Source organism: Curcuma longa, chromosome 3 (genome assembly GCF_044706935.1).
Source record: "Curcuma longa cultivar G26 ecotype Majalengka, Jawa Barat chromosome 3, ITB_CL_G26_1.1, whole genome shotgun sequence".
Lineage (NCBI taxonomy): Eukaryota > Viridiplantae > Streptophyta > Magnoliopsida > Zingiberales > Zingiberaceae > Curcuma > Curcuma longa.
Window position 1 is genome coordinate 14,657,698 of NC_133863.1, and position 23,052 is coordinate 14,680,749.

The 23,052-nt window shown below is 34.0% G+C and overlaps 2 protein-coding genes and 1 pseudogene across 6 annotated transcripts; 1 reads left to right on the forward strand and 2 right to left on the reverse strand.

The window, feature by feature from the left end:
• LOC141825000 (WAT1-related protein At4g08300-like) lies at nucleotides 1-1,788 on the forward strand. 3 transcript variants are annotated; one of them, XM_074712361.1, is made up of 7 exons: nucleotides 1-206; nucleotides 281-343; nucleotides 427-543; nucleotides 615-843; nucleotides 922-1,080; nucleotides 1,173-1,324; nucleotides 1,431-1,788. In XM_074712361.1, the coding sequence occupies exons 1-7, from the start codon at nucleotides 1-3 to the stop codon at nucleotides 1,627-1,629; spliced, it is 1,125 nt and encodes a 374-aa protein (XP_074568462.1). In that variant the 3' UTR covers nucleotides 1,630-1,788. The 3 variants fall into 3 exon arrangements, with proteins under 3 accessions (XP_074568462.1, XP_074568463.1, XP_074568464.1); XM_074712362.1 differs by having other exon boundaries at nucleotides 2-206; nucleotides 609-843; XM_074712363.1 differs by having other exon boundaries at nucleotides 2-206; nucleotides 639-843.
• A 749-nt stretch (nucleotides 1,789-2,537) lies between these two features.
• Nucleotides 2,538-6,282, reverse strand: LOC141824615 (uncharacterized). Of its 3 annotated transcripts, none has more exons than XM_074711934.1 (8): nucleotides 5,909-6,282; nucleotides 5,710-5,806; nucleotides 5,512-5,627; nucleotides 5,104-5,148; nucleotides 4,302-4,327; nucleotides 3,197-3,332; nucleotides 2,976-3,108; nucleotides 2,538-2,889 (listed from the first exon to the last, which is right to left on the reverse strand). In XM_074711934.1, the coding sequence occupies exons 1-7, from the start codon at nucleotides 6,264-6,266 to the stop codon at nucleotides 3,005-3,007; spliced, it is 882 nt and encodes a 293-aa protein (XP_074568035.1). In that variant the 5' UTR covers nucleotides 6,267-6,282; the 3' UTR covers nucleotides 2,538-2,889; nucleotides 2,976-3,004. The 3 variants fall into 3 exon arrangements, with proteins under 3 accessions (XP_074568035.1, XP_074568033.1, XP_074568034.1); XM_074711932.1 differs by having other exon boundaries at nucleotides 2,538-2,892; XM_074711933.1 differs by having other exon boundaries at nucleotides 2,538-2,908.
• Nucleotides 6,283-7,224: 942 nt separating this feature from the next.
• LOC141825161 (ABC transporter G family member 28-like) lies at nucleotides 7,225-17,384 on the reverse strand (annotated as a pseudogene).
• Nucleotides 17,385-23,052: the final 5,668 nt, after the last annotated feature.

A 23,052-nucleotide genomic window follows, 5' to 3' on the forward strand; every position in this document is an offset into this window, starting at 1 on the left:
ATGGCACCCTCAATGACACACATCAGAGGAACTTGTAGGAGGTTTAAGGCTCACATACTCATGACCATAGTTCAGATAGGATACACAATTCTCTACTTCATCACCGAGGCTTCCTTCAACCGGGGATTGAATCCCCATGTATACATCACCTACAGACACTTGGTTTCGACCTTGCTCATGTGGCCTTTTGCTTATTTCCTTGAGAGGTACAAAGAAATTTTCTCAAATTTCCTGGGGATTGTTCTCTTTCTTACTAGTTTTTTTCTGTTTATCCATGTAGGAAATTAAGACCCAAGCTTACCTTGGCATTGTTCTTGGAGCTATGTGTGCTTTCCCTTCTAGGGTGAGAAAATAAGCCTGTTATTTCAGTGTATATCATTCGAATACTTCGGCTAACAGAGGTGTAGTCTCTTGTAATTTTTACAGGGTCAGTTTAACCCTAAACATGTACTTTGCAAGCTTAAAATACACATCTCCTACCTTTGTTGCTTCCATGGTCAATACCATTGCTGCCATGACCTTTATCATTGCTATTCTACTCAGGTAATATCTTACGATATATACACAAATATCTTTCTCCTCTTTCTTCTCGCAATGACAAAGTTTAGGTTCAGATTGGAGCATCTTGATATTAAAAGCCCCAGAGGAGTGGCCAAGGCTGTTGGCACCCTGGTGTCATTGGTAGGTGTTACAGTCATGACACTTTACAAAGGACCAGCAATGAAGAATTTTGGGGAAGCACTGATCCACATCCATGGAAATGCCATCCATGAGAGCTGGTTGAAGGGATCAATTCTCACAGTGGCAAGCTGCATCACTTGGTCCATATGGTACATAATGCAGGTATTTCATCCCCTCTCATTACTGAACTAAGCTAGCACTGAAACAGCTACTCAGAGAACAAAACTGAAAAATCTGCAGGCAGTGACATTGAAGAGATATCCAGCACAGCTTTCACTGACTGCATGGATGAGCCTTATTGGAGCTGCACAATCAGCCATCTTCACAGCCTTTGTGCAGCACAAACCAGCTGCATGGAAGATTGGATTCGACATTAAACTCTGGAGCATCTTGTATTCAGTAAGTACCCTTTAACACAGACAAGAATCTGTTTGATCATCCTCTGATGCAGTAATTTTAAGTTTGAGTTTCGCATTTTCTTTTATTTTCAGGGAGTTGTTTGCTCTGGTTTAATCATCTACATACAGCTCTGGTGCACTGAGCAAAAGGGACCAGTCTTTGTGACCATGTTCAATCCCCTCTGCACAATCATGGTTGCACTTCTAGCTTACTTTGTCTTCGGCGAAAAACTGTTTCTCGGGAGGTAGATTTTGAAGACTTAAAAGTATCGAGGATTTGGATCATTTAATCAATAACAATATCATCAATTGATCTAAGTTTTATTTTTTTTTTTATTATTATTTATGTAGCATCATTGGGGGGATCATTGTGATTGTTGGACTATACTTGGTGCTTTGGGGGAAAGACAGAGATCAAGAAAAAGAAATGAGAGCTGACGAGGCTTCTTTTGTGGCTAATGGAAGAGGAAAAGAACAGAGCAATGATTCTTCTGACAGTCCTGCCACTGATGGCAAAAGAGACCCTGTGAAGAGACATGAAGATGTTTAAGAATGCATGGTGAAATTTTCAGTTATTCTTTTGAGATTGGTATCTAATATATGATGTAAAACCTCATAAGGAATTGCATTTTGTTGTTTCATGTATTTCAGTTGAATTGCAATTACAATCTAAAAGGAAGTGCTAGATGAGATGGTTTTTGCTATTATTAAGTGCTACTCATCAGTGAGTGTCAATTTATTGGGTAGTGAAAAATGTAAACATATTTCTTATCAGACAAAAACGTAAAACTCAAACAAGTTAAAATACAATAAATAACATTAAACCAGACTAAATATCCAAGATTACCTGAACCACCTTCAATAAGGCTTCTACCTTGTTGAATTGCTCATCAACGTTATTCTTAGAAATTATTCTGTGAGAATAAATATTAAGGCTTCTACCAAGTTACTATTCTGCGAGAAAGCACATTTCAATATTATTCTTACAATCAAATAAATAACTATTTATTTCAGAAAAAATCTATGAGAAACGGAGCAGATTCGCACTAACCAAACAGACAAAAGATGTCTTTGCAAGCACCTTGCCTTCCTCATGGCAATCATCCAATCTGAGTGTGGCATATTGTAAAGCATCTAAACGAATCAAAGGAAAATATCATCTACCTCCAAGATTAATCGGACAAAATCTGAACACCAAGATTATCCAAAAAAAAGGGAAAGAATCTTGGCATTCAGAACAAAAGTACGAATATAAGGATGACCCTTCCTTTATATTTCTGCTACACCTTTTACCCATAGGATCGTTCTCTGAACCTCCAAGGAAACATGATCAACGTGTAAGAGGCTGCCACTATAAATCTATGGTGCTCTTTCACAACACTATAATACAATTAGCATAAGAATCATCCTCAAGTTTAGCAAATTTATAACTCGAATTATGTCCAAATGACCATAAAGTGAGGAAAATTGTTCACCATCCTTTCTTTCTCCTGTTTTCTCTTGCCAACACGGGCTACAGAACAAAACGACCTTAGGCTACCAATGAAGAAAGCACATGCAGCATCAAATTATTACATCCAAGAAACTCCTGGCACTGAGAATATGAGATGGCTAGCCAGACACAAGCACATTCCCAGGTGAGATTAATATGATAGAAATATATCATAACTTCTCTGCGTTGCTATCTAAAAGAAGAGAAGTTTACAACACCAGAAACAGGGAAAAGTAACAGTTTGAACTAGATTTGACCCAGAGATGATTCTGCTCATCGAATGGTTCTTTCAGAACTCCAGAAAGGTAATTCCTTGCTCTTCTGCCCAAAACAACCTCTGTTTATCAAAATACAAACATCTGAAACATGAACTTGAACAAGTTGAAATGATTGAGTATGCTCACTTTTAAGCAGCTTCATTTTCACTTGCCTATCAAGTTTGGGTGTTCTGCTCCGGTATCGAGTCCTCAGCTCCCAGTCCTCTGATCTTCACATCGTAGTAAACCTCTTCGACTCTTCTTAAATCATACTTCATTCCTGCCAAAAACATTAAAGATTAAGTGAAAATGCATGGAATTATATTTCCAGAAGGAAAATGTCTAATGTTTAGAAACAAGGAACCTACCATCAAATTTCTTCCGCAAAAAGTCATTTCGCAGGTTAAGCATTCTAAAAGCAGCATGAAGATCAGTTAAGAACATAAGCACCTTCCTTGGGCAATCATAATTCCCAGCAGTAACTTGGTTGACCACATATCTTGGCTAAGGTAGAATAAATATGTCAGTACTTGAAATTCATCTCAACACACAAAATTAACTGAAGGTGAGCAAAATACTCCAAAAGTTCAATTCAGTTGCATCTTTTGCTCACAAACCATCCACTTGATTGATAATGGAATTTGTAGAATGTTGACACAAAATATATATATATATATATATATATATATATATCAAATGACTACCTCTCAAACTAGAGCATAGGAACTATTTTGCCTAGGTTGTTTAAATAAACTGCAAAAGGTCTAACCAAAAAGAAGAAGATATAACTAATAAAACAAGACCATAACAGCTAAGACATGACCATTATTAGAACAGAAATGTAATACTAGCAGAGGATGAGGTGACACCACAAATGGCAATCTCTTGGATGAGTTCTCCTTGAGGCGATGTTCATAGCAGACCGGGGGACTGATGATGGAGAGAAGCAAAGCACTTGACAAGGGTTCTAGAGCGACCATTGGAGGTCAGCATGGAGGTCACACATTGATAGACAGGGAATCGTAGTCAAGGAGAAGAGGATTCCCTTGCTAAAGACTTTGTGCCAGATATTGCACTGGAAGAAAGTGTCTCATAGGGTACAAGTATATCAAGTAGAAGACAAGTAAATCTGAAGGGAAGATGTATGGCACAGTTTGATCGACCCTCTTTTGGATGTAGCAGACTGCGAATAGACCTTTTCTTTAGAGTGATTGCAACGAAAAACCTCACTCAAGAAGACAGACTAATTATGTTTACTATGCTAATGTGAGGAGAATATTACTGCATTGATGTTAATATCAACAGACAACTTACATGGAATATCTAGGACTTAACCCTCTACCCTATACCTAAAACATCCAATGCAAGCCTAAACCCACAACCCATAAAACATTCATATGAATAAAAGTTCAAAATATTAATAATGTTCTATGAGGCATATAGTTCACTGAATCAAAGGAAAGGAATTTTTACCAATTCATTGGACATGAAACATAATCCTGCAACAATGAAAAATGGGAAAATGGGTGTGAGTATGATGGATATGTCAGCTTTTTACACAAATTCATAATTGACCAAGAGCATGTAAAAACACAGATCAAAACAAATAAACATATGTGCAACAAATAGATTATAAACCATCATGTGAAACTGTAATTTTCTATGATCAGTAGATAAATAACTCATTTGCAGTTTTTGTTTCCTGCCCTTTCTTAACAAACCAAAGTTGTATGGCCAATGTTTGGTGCATCTCTGGAAAGTCACAGCTTCCACTTTTTTAAGATCTGACCTCATGAACTTTGACCTTAATTCCCAACTGAATGGAACAGTTTCACAAATTTGGACAGAGACCTACATCATCTCATCCTCATCTTCTTTGAATATGGAGACCAAAATGAGCAAAAAATCTATTTTAACTTCTTCACTGAAACAAGATAACTATAATTCATATGCTACATTGCAGGTATTGTACCATGATAAAATCATCATCAAATGATGCTACTTTATGCACACTTATCAACCACACTAGTCAGATGGAGCATTATCCAAAAGCATCAAAATAAAAATTTGATCAAACACAAGTATTATCATAAAAACAAAAGATATTCATAAAAAGTGGACAGATGAAATAGAGAGAAAAGATTCTAGAGTCATGTGTGATCATCTTGTGTTGCTAGGTTAAAAGGAAAGTTCCTATAACAGTATAACTTGCATGCATGTAGATAACCAAACTGCAAGAAAACATGTGCAGACTATGTCATGAAAGTAAACTAACCTATAAGATAATCTTCAACGTCCAGACCAAATTCTGATTTGTCCACTACACAAAAGCACACAGCATATGCAAAACATCAGAAATTTTCATGCATAATGAATAATTGTAAACCAGATAAACATAAAACAGAAAAATTGGCAGTGGTAGCACTCCTATATTCATCATAGTTCATAAAAAAGCTATTTCTATCAATTTTTTAGTCGATTTATACACTAGATGCTACAATTGTTTCCTTTTTTCTTTAATGTGTTGTATAAATTGCCACAAACAATTTTGATATGCAGTAGCATCAAGGGAATTCTAGTCTCAACTGTTAACTCATATTTTTTCATTGCAACAACACAAGAATCTAAAATATTGAATGTCAGAAAGGATGGTCATCAGATAGAATCACATTAGAAGCCTCACATCCAAGTTTCTTCTCAGCTTCCGCATGTACAAGAAGATTGCCAGTTTCCAACCAATGCAGGAATGCGATGAGTGATACTGACGTTTGTGTCTCACTTCTCCAATCACCGTGATACCTAACATTAAATTAAAGCCCCATTTTAGGCGTTCAAATGAGACACGAAAGAGCAATACCAAAGGCAAAAAGAATCTTCTCACCTGTAATATTGTCCGGGGCAATCACGCAGAATATCAGTAAGCTTATGGAACACTCCCTTCAACACTTCGATCTGAGCCCTAGCCTTGTCCAATACTTCTGCAACTCAACAAAGCCATAAAAAAAATCTTCAGAAACACTTCCAAATCCTACTGGAAAAAGAGAAAACAAAGATTAATGCACACAGTGGATAAAGTGAACCTGAGTTGGGAACTGTGTGATGGACGAGGAGAAGACTGGAATGCATTATCCGGACAGCGGCCTCGACCTCCATCACGACCGCCCGGATGCGTTCCCGAACATTGCCCGACTCCTCAAGCTGGACGCGGAAATCATCGAACTGCTTCTTAAACGAGGAAGACTCTAGAAGGGAACCGGCTGCGGAGGGAGGAGTCGCTGCCGGCGAGTGATTCGACATCGGCGGCAAGGCCGACAGCAAGCGGCGGAGAGGTGAGGGAGGGTTTCGTGGCAGGAAAGGAGCAAGAACCGGCAATAGACGAGAGGAAGCGGCGTAAGAAGCGGCAAAGAGCGGAGCGACAACACGAAACGTCCCTCTCATTGACCTAAATAAAAGTGGTAACGATACTTCAGCCGTCGCGTGTGTTCTTTTAACTCATCGCCGTTGCTACATCGGCTAAAATATCTGCGCTAGCTGAAAATGGAAAACGATAATTCCACGATTTTTTTTATACCAATTTAATACATCGGTATTATGTTAATATATATTATTTTTTAAAAATATATATAACCCATATATCACTCATCTATTATATTAATTTTTTTATTAATACATATTTATATTCATTATTCATTAACATTGTTCAAAAAAATTAAACAATGGCATATGCGTGTAGCCTTATCCTACTCATTTTAGGAATCTTTTTCTTTTAAGTGGAAGAACTCTTTCATCTTTTTTTTATTAGAATCCGTCACTTTAATAATTTCACATAATCGATTCTATAATCATGAAAAAGTAAATTGAAAAATTATAATTGACCATTATAAAAAAGGACATTATCTACTTCATTGAGATTCAACTTTGTCCACCTCAATAAATCTATCCCGCACTAATCAATTCAACTATATTCGAGATAACTCTTTTATCTTTCTATTTTTACTAAAGAATATCCACCATCATCAATTAGGGCAATCGAATATGAAAACTAAAAGTTGAAATATTTTCATGAAAACGAAAGTCCAAATTACATATTTTCGATAAATTAATTAGCAAATAAACAAACATGTAAGACACCTTTGAGTCTATGAGGTTTCAATCTACAGAATTTGTAGAGCCTATAACCATCCAAAATGCAACCGATTGTAGTCTACTATGTACTCAAGTGAAATCAGTTGCAACAGCACACTGGTTCTGTTAAAGAATTAAAATGAGCCTTCTTACGACGATTTACTTCTTTTGACTACAATGCTATCGTATAGATACATGTACTATAGCATCTTCTATGCTAATGAGCTCATGTACACTGATGAATTGGGGAGAAGTAGAGAAGCTTTCTTCCTCATTTCTTGTTCAGCAACACCATGCAAACGAACGCAATGCAGCGGAAAGTGAAACCATATAGAAAGAGGACGCCTAAGCAAAGCCCCCAATGATTGATGTCGTAGTTAAAATTTTGAAGTACTCCACACCGCGTAATAAGCCACACGCCGTCGTACCTGCAACGAAGAGCAGCAGTAGTGTTAATCATAATAATCAAGGTTTGATGTTTTGGTATGATATGGACGGTAGGCCACAGACTGATGACTTCAGTTGGAAGACAATGTAACATATTTACAAGTTCTTTCTACATTTACGACTTCTGATTGCTTACAATCAATATCTTTCTCAATTCTGTAGAATAGGTGAGCATCAGGGATATTCCAACTGATTTATAAAATTCATTAGGAACTGGTTTGGAAGTCACTCAAGAGAAAGTGAGAGTAGAGAAGAGGTGACAAGTATGGCTGTTATCTCTCCCAAATTGAGTTTTGTTTATTGTGGCTTCCTATGAGGCACATACCTTTTTGCATTCACAATGACAAAAGCTTCCAAGGCCCACTTCGGGTAGCATAAACTTGCTAGTATTTGTGAATTTCGCCGTTGAGTGGCTATCAAAGTTAACACAACAGGAAGAAGAGCAGACCACTGCATGATCAATGTTGCTTTGTGTTAAAGATAAAATTATTTAAAAGAACAAGATTAGTAAATGGCAAACGCGCACCAGTTGGGCAGAACCAGGTTGGAAACAGATGGCAAAAGTATATCCAATACCAGTCACACAATAGAGAAGGGCAAGCATAATGATATAGTTGTCTGCAAATGTCGACCTGGGGTTGCTGAAGAAATAGAACATTGAGAGATACACAACTGGCTTGACTACAATATTGAAATGGTCAATCGTATCTCTTGCAAGAAAATAAGCAAGTGAACTCATTCCAGATCTTTCTCTCTCAAATACTGCAGCTTTTCAAGTGAAAATGACCTTAAAGCACCAATCTGACCTAAGAGAGCTGCAACAGAGTAAACAAAGCTCAACTAATTACAGTTTATAGTGAAAAATGGGTTTTTTTTCACTTACTAATTTAGCAGACAGTTCGGCAAGCTAGACGATAGTTAATTTTTATTTTCAAAATAGTTCCACATGCTAAAAGAAATGTATGATTGACAATGGTAAATTTCACATTAATGATCAGCATATACACCTTAAAATGGTTCCAATCCAAGCATTTTCCCCCAATGCTTCACATTAAAATAAATGTTCACTATAGTTGTTCAACAACCATAAAACAAAATACAAACGTGAATATTATCAATTCTACATCTTATAAGGTGAAGTTGTATGTTCTTCCTTATCCTTTAGGAGTATACTAAAAATTCGAACTGTACTCCTATATTACCAAATTAAAGCCAATAACTGTGATCATGGTCTGTAAATTTTAAGGCTACTTTATTTACTCACAAATGATAGTTCAAAGAAGTGATAATTATATTCAACTTACAAGTAGCTATAATAGTGTACGTGTAACTAGCCGCTCCTAAATTTGAGTCGTTCGCTTTAGAAAGTATTCCTAAGCAAACTCCAGCTAGACCAAGGATCAAGTAATCCACAGCTTGGGCTGTAGCTTCGCGCAATCGCTGCTTGGATACCCTGTAGTCACAAGTGCAGTCCATGCTCCATCACAACTTACAGCATTATTGTGAGTAACTTGTGCTCATGATAAATCTAACACATGAACTTTATTCAATGATAAGAAATTACCTTCCAAGATAATACTTGTACTGGTAAAGTTTACCAGGAGTTCTTCGGTTTGCTAAATCTTTGGATTTTGAAAAAACATTCTCCAAGTGTTCTTTCTTTTCTCCTAATGCACCTTTTACACCTCCCCAAAAGTCAATTGCACCAGATACCTCATCTGAGCCACTGTTAACAGAGTTTGCTCCATCTCTAAATGATGAATGGACAGAATTGAGCTCATTTTTCATATCAGGGGGTACTGGATACCCGTTATGTAACATCCATATCACTGGCAGCTGGCTAGATTTAATACCTGTACTTGTGCTCAACTTTACCATACCCTCTAGAATATCAATAAAGTAGTCTGGAGGATTGACACGATCAGGAACATTAATCTCTAGGCCTGCAAAGTATTCTTCAATGTTCTTAACTGGCCCTTGATATGCAACTAAACCACCTTTTGCCAAAAGTATTAGATCATCGAACATGTTGAATAATGTATAGCTGAAACACCAAATATAATAGTCACATTATTCTCATGGAAAATAATCACAATGCATGACTTTTAAAATTTTAAATTCAGAGGAATTAACAATTAGTGAAACTACATTAAAATTAGATTTTTTTTACAGAACTATTATTAAAATTACAAATGACAGTTAAACTTCCCAAATCAAGTTGGATACTTAGATATTCTTTCCATAAAGTTGTGGTAAATATTGAAGCTTCAAGGTCTAAAGTCAGATCAGAGTACTATCCACTATTATTCAACAATTTTTCTGTTTCAATTCCAAATTTTTCCTAGCCTAACTATCAAGAGGAAGTGAAATTTGTAGTTTATAATTTTTAAAAAATCTTCTAAATGCTAGAAAAAAGTTAGATTACAATCCTTTCAAAACACAATGAACGATAAATGAAGCTCTCAAGAGCTTCTCCATGGAATCAAACATCGAGCAAACCTTTTCTAATGGATTTTTTGAATGATTTTTAGTGAATGCAGCAACTATGGCTCTTCCCAGTAGTAGAGCATTCTGGAGCCTAGAAGATGTCATGGAGTGCATAATTGTTTATAATTTGGTTAAAAATCCAAATTATATGTTTAATTGAGTAATTATTTAGAATAGGATGTAAATTAGGATTAATTCAGGTTAAATGCAAGGTTTAACATAGTTTGGCTCCATAATGGCTGAATTGCATCACCCAGTCTAGACAATACATGGGGTGGGACAGTTGAAATAAGCCACACAAGAGAAACATGTAATTTTTACCCTTTTCCATGGTTTTGGTTTCGATACACAAGAAGAACAGTGCATATCACCAATGACAACCAGAACAAAATTTTAAATTATGAGTTAAAGACTATAATCTATCAACAACTTTACACAAATCAACCAGTGTCAAAAATGATATCAGACTAGTATTTGAATCTTGCAAAGATGTATGGCAGTTTTAAGATCGATGATGATGTTGTATGCATTTATAAATCTTATATGTAACTTACACAATTGATTTTACTAGAAATGCTTTGAAACAATAAGTGATGAAAACTAAAACCATGCTCTAGCACCACTATTTTTCTCGCACGAACCTGGGCTGGTGGACCACCATGCTGATGTTTACCCCTTCAAGTGCCTCACGACGAAGAGCTCTCATGAGAAGAAGAGATGAAGTACTGTCCAGACCAGATGTTGGTTCATCGAGTATCAAAAGAGATGGTTCCATGACCATCTCTAACCCCACATTTACTCGCTTTCGTTGACCACCAGATATTCCACGCTTCTCCACTGTTCCAACCAAGGAACTTCGTACAGCTTGCAAACCCAAAGACTCAATTGTTCGTTCGACAATTAGAACTTTATTAACTTTTGGCATTTCTGCAGAAAGTCTAACAAGGAAAAACAAATGTTACATTGGTAATTGGTGTACTGAGCTCTTTATTTGGCAAAGACATACATATATCAACCAAACAAGTCATGATACAATTAGAAAAAGAAAAAGAAGAGACTTTAACCTTCCAAATAAAAATTATTAAATAGAAAGAAAATACAATATGTGAACACTTTCATGAATTGACTAAGCAAAGATTGAAGCTAGTTAGCATGCACCCAAGACAAGTTAGGAATCTAGTGCGAGGGTAATGGAAAGCACTAATTAACAGTAAATATGTTTGCTTTTTCAATCAAATGAATAGTTTCCATAACCAAAATGCTGGTATTTATCTCAATAAGAAGCAACAAACATGCAAGGAATATATGCAATCTATCTGACATATGAAATAGCCTTGGTACTTGGATGTTAATCTATGTTGTACAGGGTCGGATACCAACACAAACACTGATTCTTCAAGTTGACATTCATTATTTCTATTGATCACGCGTAAAAAGCTTTAGATATGGTAGTAGTGTCAGATACTTGGATCTACACCCATGTTGCATAGTTACCCAAGTTCAAGTAACATAGTGAAATAGTATGAAGATAAGTAGAATGTAGGTGTTAAAACATAGAGTAGATCAACTTTTGAATCAATAAGTCCGAGAATATTTTATACATGCAACATTAGACATAGGCATGCAAAAAAAAAAAGAAAAAAAGAGATAATAAAATGCAAAAGATAAGTGGATATGCTTGACAAGATCTAGCAGCCTTTAAGCACGAGTATAAAGGCTTCAGTCAGTTACAATAGTTATTCAGACTTCTGATTATGACAATGACATATCATATTCCCATAAATGCACATCTTTAAATATAAAAGTCATGTTCTAACTAGCATAAAGAGAAAGATTTTGACATTAAATGTAGCTCATGAGATTGCAGGCGATAATTTTCACTAGCTCAATTACCTATTTTCCATTATGTCTATCTCTTACCTGCAGTTAGCACTGAACCAAAGATTTTCCTCCACTGTCAGGTTTCCATGAACAATATCATCTTGTGGCACAAAGCCAATAATCTTTTTGTATGATTGGATAGGTTCAACCTTTCCATTTATCAAAACTAGTCCTGTTGTTTGACATCCAGATATTTTTCCAGCCAAAGCATTAAGAAAAGTAGTTTTCCCTGCACCAGATGGACCCATGATTGCAGTTACATGGCCAGGAATAAATTTCCCAGTTACACTCTTCAGAAGTTGCTTCTTGCTTCTCTTAAGAATTAACGTTAGATTCTCGAAAGCAATCTCTATACGTGGTCTTGTTCTGACTTCATTCATCGTTGCCATTGAGATTACTCCTGAGAAGGTCAACTTCTTTTCCTGTTGTTCAACTTTCTCTTTTTCAATTTCACTATATGCATACTTGAAAATTTGGGTACGAGTATGTTTAAATTTTTCTTTAATCGTGTTCTTCTTAGGGGTTTTGCCCACAGTATTTGAATGGTGACCTTCAGCTTTCTCAGAGTTCTTTTCTGATGAATTTGCCACATTATGAAGAATAGCTATTTCCTCAATCTCTGATGTTGATACATCGGAAGACCGCCTAGATATATCAACAACATTTTGTGGCTCTTGAAGTTCATTGGATCTTTTATGTGAAAATGTCCCAGATATCTGTCTTTGGATATCAACTGCATGCTTGATTGCAACATTTTTTGCAGCTTTCCACCTTTCACGAGCATGCACAGCTTGTCTAGCAACCTTGGCAGCAGCTTCCCTGGATTCAGCTCGTCTTCTTTCCCGGTAAGAGAGAATGTGGTCAGAGAAATTGTATATTATCAACAACAGCAAAATTAAAGCAACCTACAGTTGTCAGAAAGGAACTATGACTAAGAGATAGTAATCAAGTAAAGCTGTTTAGCTCTTCTTCAAAGAAAAAGGAATATCATTGTGAAAAATATATCATAAATTCATGCATTTACAGTTTGTCTCACAAAAGAACACTGTAAAGAAAAAGTGGATCGCACAACTGGAAGCTAAAAATTAGTCCAATTTTCAATTTCTGTAAAAAGAAAATCACCAAGCAGACGATTAGACATGTTTAATTCTTTAACTCCAATGGCATATAATGTGTATGTTTGAAAAAGAAAGAAAAATTGTGGTGAACTAATCATTGCAAATGACTAAACCCTTTTAAACTTGAAGCAAACAACATTTTCTAGGTTAGAGTATCAGTTTAAATCTAATGGTTGCATTTTTGTTTTCAACTGGAACAGCAATTTTCAATTTCTGTAAAAAGAAAATCACCAAGCAGACGATTACCACTCCAATGGCTTTGAATTTAAAAAAGAAAGAAAAATTGTGGTGAACTAATCATTGCAAATGACTAAACCCTTTAAATGTATACAGTTTAAATCTAATGGTTGCATTTTTGTTTTTTTTTCCTTTGATATTATTTGTAAATGTATACTAATTTTTTCCTCTACCAATTTGTGTTACCTTTTTTCAGCCTACATTTGTGACCAAACATCTGAAAATCCAAAACAAAGGGTAAATAATATATGTAACTATGAATGAGCCAAGATTCATGATTGGAACCTGATAAGGTTACTCAGGTCAACCCTACCAAGCCCATTTAAGTAACTAGGTTGTTAAATGAGTTGTGTGTGTCTCATGATTCGTTTATAAAAAAGTTATATGAGAGAATAATCCTTTTAGAAAACAAAAAGGTCATCCCCAATATCTAGCAAGGTTAAGAACTTAGGGTTACTAATTGCTAATAAGAAACTAACTTTTGGAACTAATTTGTAAACAATCAACACAAGGTATGTGTGGGAGGCACATACTTTATCACCAAAATTTGATACCCAATCCCAAACAAACCTACATTAGATTTAACTCAAACACTAATGGAATTCAATGATTCTACCTAGTAAATGTACTAAATTGGAGGGATTGAATAGACTAGAAGATACCGATTCCACAAGTTACTCCTATTGAACTAGCTGTGTATCTTAGTGTAGAGAAGCAAGTGCTTAGATAACATTAACATATGTATCTAGATAAAGTATATCAGATTCTATTCAAGAAAAGTAAATTGCTAACTGGTCAGAATAGTACAATATAAGAATCCACTTTGTAATGCACACTCCAGGTTTCATAAGCAATAAATCAGACAATAATGGAACATTAGGATAAAATGGATAATGTGCAATATGTCTTTTGGTTAACTGATCTAATTTTATACTGATCCATTTCTGTTGCAATAACCTAACTCATTCCAGTGCAATCCAAAACAAGGCAATTATTCTGTTGCAACAACCTAACTCATCGCAATGCATTCCAAAACAAGACAATTAATTTACTCCTAATTTATAATGCTTTATTGTGTCTATTGTATTGCTAACAAATGGGAAAATATCATGAGTTTTCTATTGCGTACCTAGTGACATATGGTAGAAGTACATTATCAACAATGTTCGATGACTTAATCTTCTTGTGAAATGAAAAATAGTCAATAAGGCACTCTTGCAGGCACCATTGATAATGAAAACAAAATTAATACAAAATATATAGCCACAAGTATACTAAAGGAATCACTTGCATTGGGTCATTTGGAATGTAAAGGATCAGCCCAAACAGTCGAGAAATGAAAATACTATAGATTATCAAAGCTATTTTCAAATGGAGAATGAGACAAAAGGCTTTAGAGTTAGTCATATCATCACACGGTTGATAGAGACAGAGGTTTAAAGGCCAAATATGAAGACAAGAATATACCCAAATCACTTGCTTGCCTAATAAACAACATACCATCACTAAAGCACCAAAAATTGTGATATCTTGATTATCGGAATTTGCATCGCATGAGCTAGACTTGAAGCAACCTACAATAAAGCTGTTAGTTAACTTTGTTCAAGAAATGACATAATATCCATATAATTATATGCATAAAAGCATATCTATAGAAGCATGTTGCATTATCATGCACAGAAGTAGAGAAGCATCGGAGCATGGAGATCTAGTAAAATAAAATTTCCACATACACTTGACATCTGATAAAAATAATTGATTTGGAATGACCCATCATGCTAATGTTTCAAGGATCAAGTTCCTGGGTGAACTCATTAGAAGTGCATTGGGCAAGTTTTGCTTCAGTTGGCCAAATCTGGTGCCTTACCAACCTGCTAGGTGTTCAATAGAATCAGCTAGGTGATTAGCCAATCCTACAAGATGGTAGCTGAACTGAGCTCTGCAGAACTGATCTAGTGATCCCAACCTCAACATTCTAGAAGCTAAATAAGTCGTATACGGGATATGACTTTAAGATTCATCGATTACATGATCCCATATTGCATACATCCTGATTGATCTTTGAGAGCATAAGTAAAAACCATTTGGTGATGCATCATATTGTAGTGACACTGTGATGTACTTTTGACCAAAAAATAATAAGAATCTCTCCTTGAGGTCGTGTATGTAGGTAAGATTGTCAAACCACCTAAAACTTGTTTCTTGTTTGATCTTGCTTTCTTCATTGTTCTTGTAACTCTGTTCTTTTTGTTCTTTGGCTTATTACTTCTACAGCATCTAGGTGCTTTGATGTATTCTAACAATTGTAACAGAGAAATATATCAGGCCTCTTAAAATTGATTATCCTCACAGTACCATGGTTCTAACTTCAAATCTTATTTATGCTTGAGTATACTAACTAGTCTGAGCTTTAGATTGATTTTCTCGATTATATAATATGACATCCAAAGGTCCAATTTTATCTCTCTAGAAAAGGAATATTAACTTTAATTTTATAATGACACTTTAACTTAAGTAAAATGAAGTGTTTTATCTTTCTTAGGTTAACAATAGATGCTCAGAAAACAAATGCTGTAGTTATTTTGTCAAATTACACTTAGAAAATAAGTTAAGATTGCTATCCATCAACAACTTTCAGGAACATGACCTATATAATATGGGAAAAAATGAAAATATGCATATCAAGTAATGCAGTACCGATATCAGTAAATTATTTTCTAGAAATGTGTGAAAATTTTGAACAGCAACAATTTGATATTTACTTGTTTCATAGGTAGACCCCATACGGCAATAGTGCCTGTAAAATGCAAACACAAAATCAGTTGTAGCGAAATAGCAAGAACTAATGCAGATTTAAAAAACTAGGTGAACAAAAGACAATCAGGAATTCAGGACTATTCTCTGTTATCTTCTTACTTTGTTTCACACAATGGATATGAGTCAAAATTCACTCTAATTTACGAATATATAAGGTTTTTACAACTGATACAAAATCACATTTCCTCCAATTATTAAACAAAAAGCTCGATACATAATGCTGAAGGAAGTGAGGCAAAACATAAGCACAGTGAGTTTCTTCTGAAACATGGTGGAAAGTCATTTATACTCAAGTACAAGCAGTGTATTGGCCATCATGATCAAAACCTATCATTCTAGTTGGAGACTGATACTGATATTATGCCAATATGAATAAATATCACTGTGTCAATGCCACCCATACCGATACAATTTCAATGGTACCAACCAAACACGCTTGTCTCTGCTAGTACTACCAGAAATTGACCGAGACAAGAATATTCCCTTTTCTATCTCATCCTTCGATTCTGTATGTTAGTATGAGTTGACTCTAAAAGAGGGGAGGAAAAGAGAAGAAGCACCAACAGATAGTGCCACATAAATAAGAATATTCTCTTCCCATGACATATAGAAGCTGAGACACTATAAAGAGAGGGGAAGGGAAGAGCAGATGCATCAAATGAAGCGCCAACTACAGAAACGGGGAGTAATGCTAGAGTCCTAGAACCTGGGGTGTATCTATATTCTATACTTACACCTATTCTAGTTAAATTGTGTCAGATCAAGACCAACTCATATCTGTATTCTATACGTATACGGTATACCTATTCTAGTTTCAATTGTCTCAGTTCAAGCCAAATCTCAATGGTTAACTAAGATACTTGTTACATTTATGTTAATATTGGTGTACGGTTATTTTTGGAGCTAAACAAACTAACTAGAATGTAATTCTAGAATTAAAATCCAATTAAGTTGATCTTAGAATGCTTAGAATGGTGCCGAGTACTGATATTACATGGCACTGAAACTAATGGTTCCCTTCAAAGGTCAAAACTGCAGTACGAAACAATATTTTAGTCCTTAATTAGAAGATCATTAAACATCAATACCTATTACATATACTGCACATTATGATAACAGTGCAAATAAAACATTGTGCATGAAGGATATGAAAAATACCCACTGCTACAGTTGTTTTTCAATACAGTGCTCGGACAGAAGTAACCTGCTGGGCAGAATAGATCACTACTATGATCAACATCAGCCCAGATGTCTGCGCCACCACAACTATGATCTGTTTCCCCAGATGGAAGCTGGTATTGGTATCTGCACAAAAATAAACTATATAATATTCCATTTTCACCATAAAAATGAAGATCAGTAAAGGAATACAATCACAATCAACTTACGGATCACAAAGACCTGTAGTTACATTGAAGGTGGCTAGTGGGCAATATGCACCCAATGGACAGGCTTCATCAAGAAAAAGATTAGAATTAGTGGCATAGGTATAGATATTTAAATTCTCAAATATTAGAGCAGTGGTACTACTTGAATGATTTGACCATCCATGTTATATATTTTTTAAAAAAATTGGAGTAATGGCAACAAACAAACGGGATGAGAATTATGAGATTAGCTTTCTTCTAAAACCAATTCTGGAATTTTTTTTATAATCCTTCTTCTTTGTGTGCCCTTTCTTTTTACAAGAAAAAAAACTCTTAGATTCTTTTTTAATTTCAGGTTGAATAGGAATTTTGCCTTTTTCCTTATATTTTGACTTGAATTTTGTTCTTTCCTTAACTGTTCATGTTAGTGTAAGCTCTAAGAGCCAATCAGGAGATGATGATTTTGATATTTTTGTATCATATTTTAATAAAAAGGCAATATTTGTATTTATTATGTTTACTTTATATATGTGCAAATTTATAAATAGAATAATGTCTTAAAGTGATAGATTTTGTTCTATGAAATATCAATTATTTGAATTAATTGTGAGAGACTATAAATATATAAAAACACTACTCTTAATTATTCTTAATTAAATATTAATATGCAAGGACAATATTAATGCATTGAGACTAGCATGTAAGTTAACTGATAACTTAATTTCACAAGTCATAGATATGAGATATTAAGTTAATACATAGGTATATATTAGAAAATATATACTTAATGACCCGCCATAAGATGTTTCATAAATTGTTATATGAGTGTCATAAACATTCTCATAATGACTATTGGTATAAACAGTCATCTCACCTGAAGTCACTATGGTTCCCTACATAAGGAGTTGTGTAATTTAGTATCGACAAACATCACTTGTAATAAAGTTGATTATAAAGTCATTCACTGGGCATACAATAAGTTATGCAAAGGGATGTAAGTGATGTAGATGAAATTTGTTTCTTTCATATAATGGAAGTGATGTCTGTGGACCCTTTGATTAAGTAGAACTATTAAAAGGCATGATCATGTTCAAATAAGTCAATATGAGATATTGAACTTATTTGGTTAAGCAAGCCTACTTAGAGATCAAGAAACACATAAATTGATGAAAGAATGACACATTCTTATGCCTCGGAAATTAATATAGATGTCATGGACAAAAAGACTAAGTTATATAATAAAGTAGTCATAGACAGGTTAGGTCGAGTCTACGACATTTTCGTCACTTGGGTAGCCATGATGCATTGCTAAATGTCACTCATTGTTTATGTCTTTAAAATGAGATGTTAAAGTCACTATCAATGTTACGAGAACCTATTCGGTCACACACAGAGCGTGTCGATTTTGGAATTTGTTTTATTTTAACACGATTAAAATAATGTGGGCATAAACTTGTTGGATTAATGAGTTAATCAAAATGGATCTTAAACATATTGGGTTAATGAGCTAATCTAATGTGAGGATTTAAGTTTTAATAAAGTCCACAATTTTAATACCTACGTTTGTATTTTCGTTTGTATTTTGGATATGCATGAAAGTGTCTTATTAGATAAGACTTGGAAGTTGAGTGTTTTTTGAACACGATCTTATATGATAAGATCGTGTCAACCATAAAAGTTAGGGTTCAATCTCAATTATAAATAGTAGCTAGTACTACGGCGTGGGTTATGTGATACTCCAATCTTACTCGTGAGACGAGCATCGACTATGCTTGCATGGATACCATAGAGGCGCGCACACATTCATCGCGCTTATATCGACTTTACTCTCCAAATTCGCAAAAATTATGCACAACAAGAGAAAATATTCGCATGGATCTCTGATGGATTTCGTTTTCCACTGTGCTTGTGTTTATTTTTCGCATTAAAACCCAACAGTTCAGATGTATATTCTCTCTCACTTCCAACGTTAATCAACTCTCCTGAACACATATGGTTGTAAGTTTATTGATTAACCATTTATCTTTATGTGTGTTGTAGAATATCTTAAAGGATCTATACTGATGTAGAAGAATATTAAGAATGTAATGTACAAAGAAAGAACCTAGCTAGAGCTTCTTTATATTGGAGTCACATCTGCACAACGTGCAAACGTGATAACCGCTCACGTCTACACGTTGTGCAGATGTGGGGGTTGGTTCTTTTGCCTTTAAAAATGCTTTATTCGATCATTGCGTCCAAGTGAAAAAAGAGAAGAATAGTGTGAGGAAATGCTGCAGAAATTTTTGGAGGCTACGTGTCTTGCGAAAATCTCTTCGGAGGAGGAACATCCATCGCCGAAGGGATTTTGATTTGTGCAACCAGAAGGATTGTTCGTTTGTTGTAATAATTCTTCAGACGACGAGCATAAAGAACAAGTTCGACGAAAAATCATTATAAGTATATAAAATTATATTTTATAGATAATTTATGCATTTGATTTGCTCGATAATACATGCATTCAAATCAACACTTTAACCGAGTTGCAATATCCCTCATTTACATAATGTGCTCATGCACAACTAGACACTGATAAGCTTCAAGAATAAGAATTTTATGGTTAGGGTGCCACTGCTTTGTTTGAAGACTCAAATTTTCATCAATAGCCTTCAATAAAGTCCTAACATTGTCATACTGATCAATTGAACCACAAATAGCATTAGAGATCTTAATCTTATGAACAACACACTAAGGCAACTAGATCGCTCCTATTTTTCATAAAGATCAGTCTCATCGAGAATGTTGATATCAGTAACAGCAAGTGATTAATCTATCTTATAGCATAATTAATATCTAGCCACCCTAAATGAAGGAGAATCCTCTCCCCCTAAACTTTATACTTGTCACCGTACAAATCAGGAATGTTACATTTGAAATTACAGTCATTTAATTTAAGGCTGTATGTCTGCATAAAGCAAAATATACATGCTTATTATCCAAATATGAGGCTATTAACCAAATGACATGTTTACCAATAAAGGAATGTAAAACATGCAATAAATATGAATCAAATGACATAAAATGTGTTTATGTGCTAATTTTTTAAAGTAGATTCATACAACTTATGATAATCTTCCCAAATTATATTCTAATTTTTAATTCCTTTGGTTAAATTAAGAAAAACAATTTGGCATTTCATCCTAATTAATTATATATACGTAGTTAAATTTTATTGTGGGTATATGGTGATTTTCTTATAGTGTAGTAACTATTTTATAGTTACTGTAATAGCATTAATTAAAAGGATATTTCAATATTAAAAATATTGAGGTGCTCTTTTAAATGTTTTTTTTAAAAAGAGATATTACAAGTTGTAATGATAGATTTATCTCAAACTAATCTTTTTTATTATTTAAAATATTTATACGCTACTACATTACTATAACTATACGTCACTGAATAATTATTATTACAAAATAGTTATCACTAAATAACTATATTTAATTAATATTATTATGATTTTGATTTGGCTCCCTATAAAATTTTCATTAGTCATCAAAATAAATTCTTAAATAATTTTCATTGGCCTCAAGTTGAGGCCATCTACAATAGATATCCACAATCAAAATGTAGTACTCTAAATGCATGATTCTATCGTTGCACCATACTCTCGGGCTAGTATGACATTTGTTATGATGGTGGGGCCAACCATGTAGGGTTGTTAAGATGATCGGGATCAATTTCAAAGTTCATTAGAATTTTTGGATTTTTTTTATTTACTTTGACAGATGATAAAATTATTATGGTATCAGCCCGGGATTAGACAAATTCCATTTTTTTTTTAGAATAGTATGACATTTGTTATTCTTTACCCAAGCAATTAATTATCAGTCCTTTATCGATCAAGTTGATTAATCCTTCAATATTATTGCGTGCTTCTTTGATATTCTTTGAGTTTTGACTCAAGTTCAAATCCTGGCGAAGTCAGGCAATACCCTCCTGCGTCATGACCAACTCCAGTTTTCCAATTTACCTCCTCACAAATGGTCGTGGGACCGATCGTGTAAGACCGCTAAGGTCGCAGATTCCACTTTTATGCAGAAGAAAAGTTTTGACTCAATAAAATAAAATATATATATTATCCTTTTTATTCTTTAATATATAGCCGAAATTTATTAACACTAGGCGTGTGAATTGAGTCACCTAGTTGTTGAGTTATATTCTGGATCTCATCAATCGAGTTGGATAGGCCTCATTTTATTTTATTTTATTTTTATTTTTTAATCAAGTATCCCGGTTCTTGCCAATTGATTAATCCCGAGATGAATAGTTTGGTGTTATATTTTGTCCATCAAATAAATTCAAAAAGCATGATGATTGATAACTTCTGACATGACAATATAATCCAACATCGTCCTTAATTCAATCGTCGTAGGAATACATCATGTCTTTTACTACCACACTAAATCCTAAGGAACTTCATAGGCCTCATTCTAGAGGTATAAAAAAAATGGATCCAATCTAAATCAATTCTAAAAAAATCAAGTTAAGATTGAGAATTTTCAAGTTTGGATTGATGGTTTTGGATTAGATTAAATTTGGATCAGATTCGAATTTAAATTGACTCGGATTTAGGATTTGTGAGATTTTTTTGATTAAATTAAATTTTATTGATCTCTTAGGATTTAGGATTTGCGAGACTTTTTAGCATCCTTTAAATTGAAAATAAATTTTATTTTAAAAATTAAGATGTATGTAATATTAGTATGTTAATAATAAAATATTAAGATAAAAATGAAGAATTATCAAGAAAAATAGTAAAAAAAATTTCTTCAGATTATTCAGATTTTTTGGGTTGGTCAGATTATCGGATTTGAATTTAATATTTTAAGTTAAATTTTTTAATAATATTTTATTTCATATTTTATTTCAGAATTCATTGGATCCATCCAAATTGACATCCCGTCTCATCGCTAGGAGGAGACTCCTAAATAACTAATTTATTTATTAAAAAATAAATTGAAATTATAAAAAAGTTGAGGGTTTAGCTTGCCGTATCATGAATACTTTCTTTTAAAAAAAAATCATCAAGTGGAATCAAATATAAGCGTAGAAGTGTGCTAAAGAATCGAATGACTTAGTTCTATCACATAAAAATATGTCCCTAATTATTATTTATATCATTAAAAGAGCGTTTATTTTTAAAAAAATTATATTAAAATAATCTCTAATTTATAATTTAATATTTGAAATATTTCTTAATGCTTCATTTTGAAGTAGTTTTAATTAAAATTAGACCACTTTAACATAACTTTAATTAAAATTATATCATTTTAGAATAATTTTGACCAAATTGAGTGATCTAACTTTGATTAAAGTTATTTTAATATATTTGTAATTTATAACAATTTGTTATTCACCATTATCCGTTGATCGAGGTCAACTCAAGTTGGATCACATTCTCTTTCTTCTATATAAAAAGTTCCATGATTAACTTGAAATTCCACACCTTATACACACGTATAATAGTACAATGTGTTCATGTTTCTTAAAATAATAACCATTAAATTAAAAAGAAAGTACCAAATGACCACTATATTTGATTTAAATATATATCATGGACCCCAAGATTATAGTGCGATAGTAAAAAGTTATACGCAATTTTTTAGACGACGAAGATTCAAATCTCATCTAGAATATATTACGATTAGATTCATATTAAAAGTTTGTATATCACATTGTTACTTGAGCATCTAGGCGAGGGAA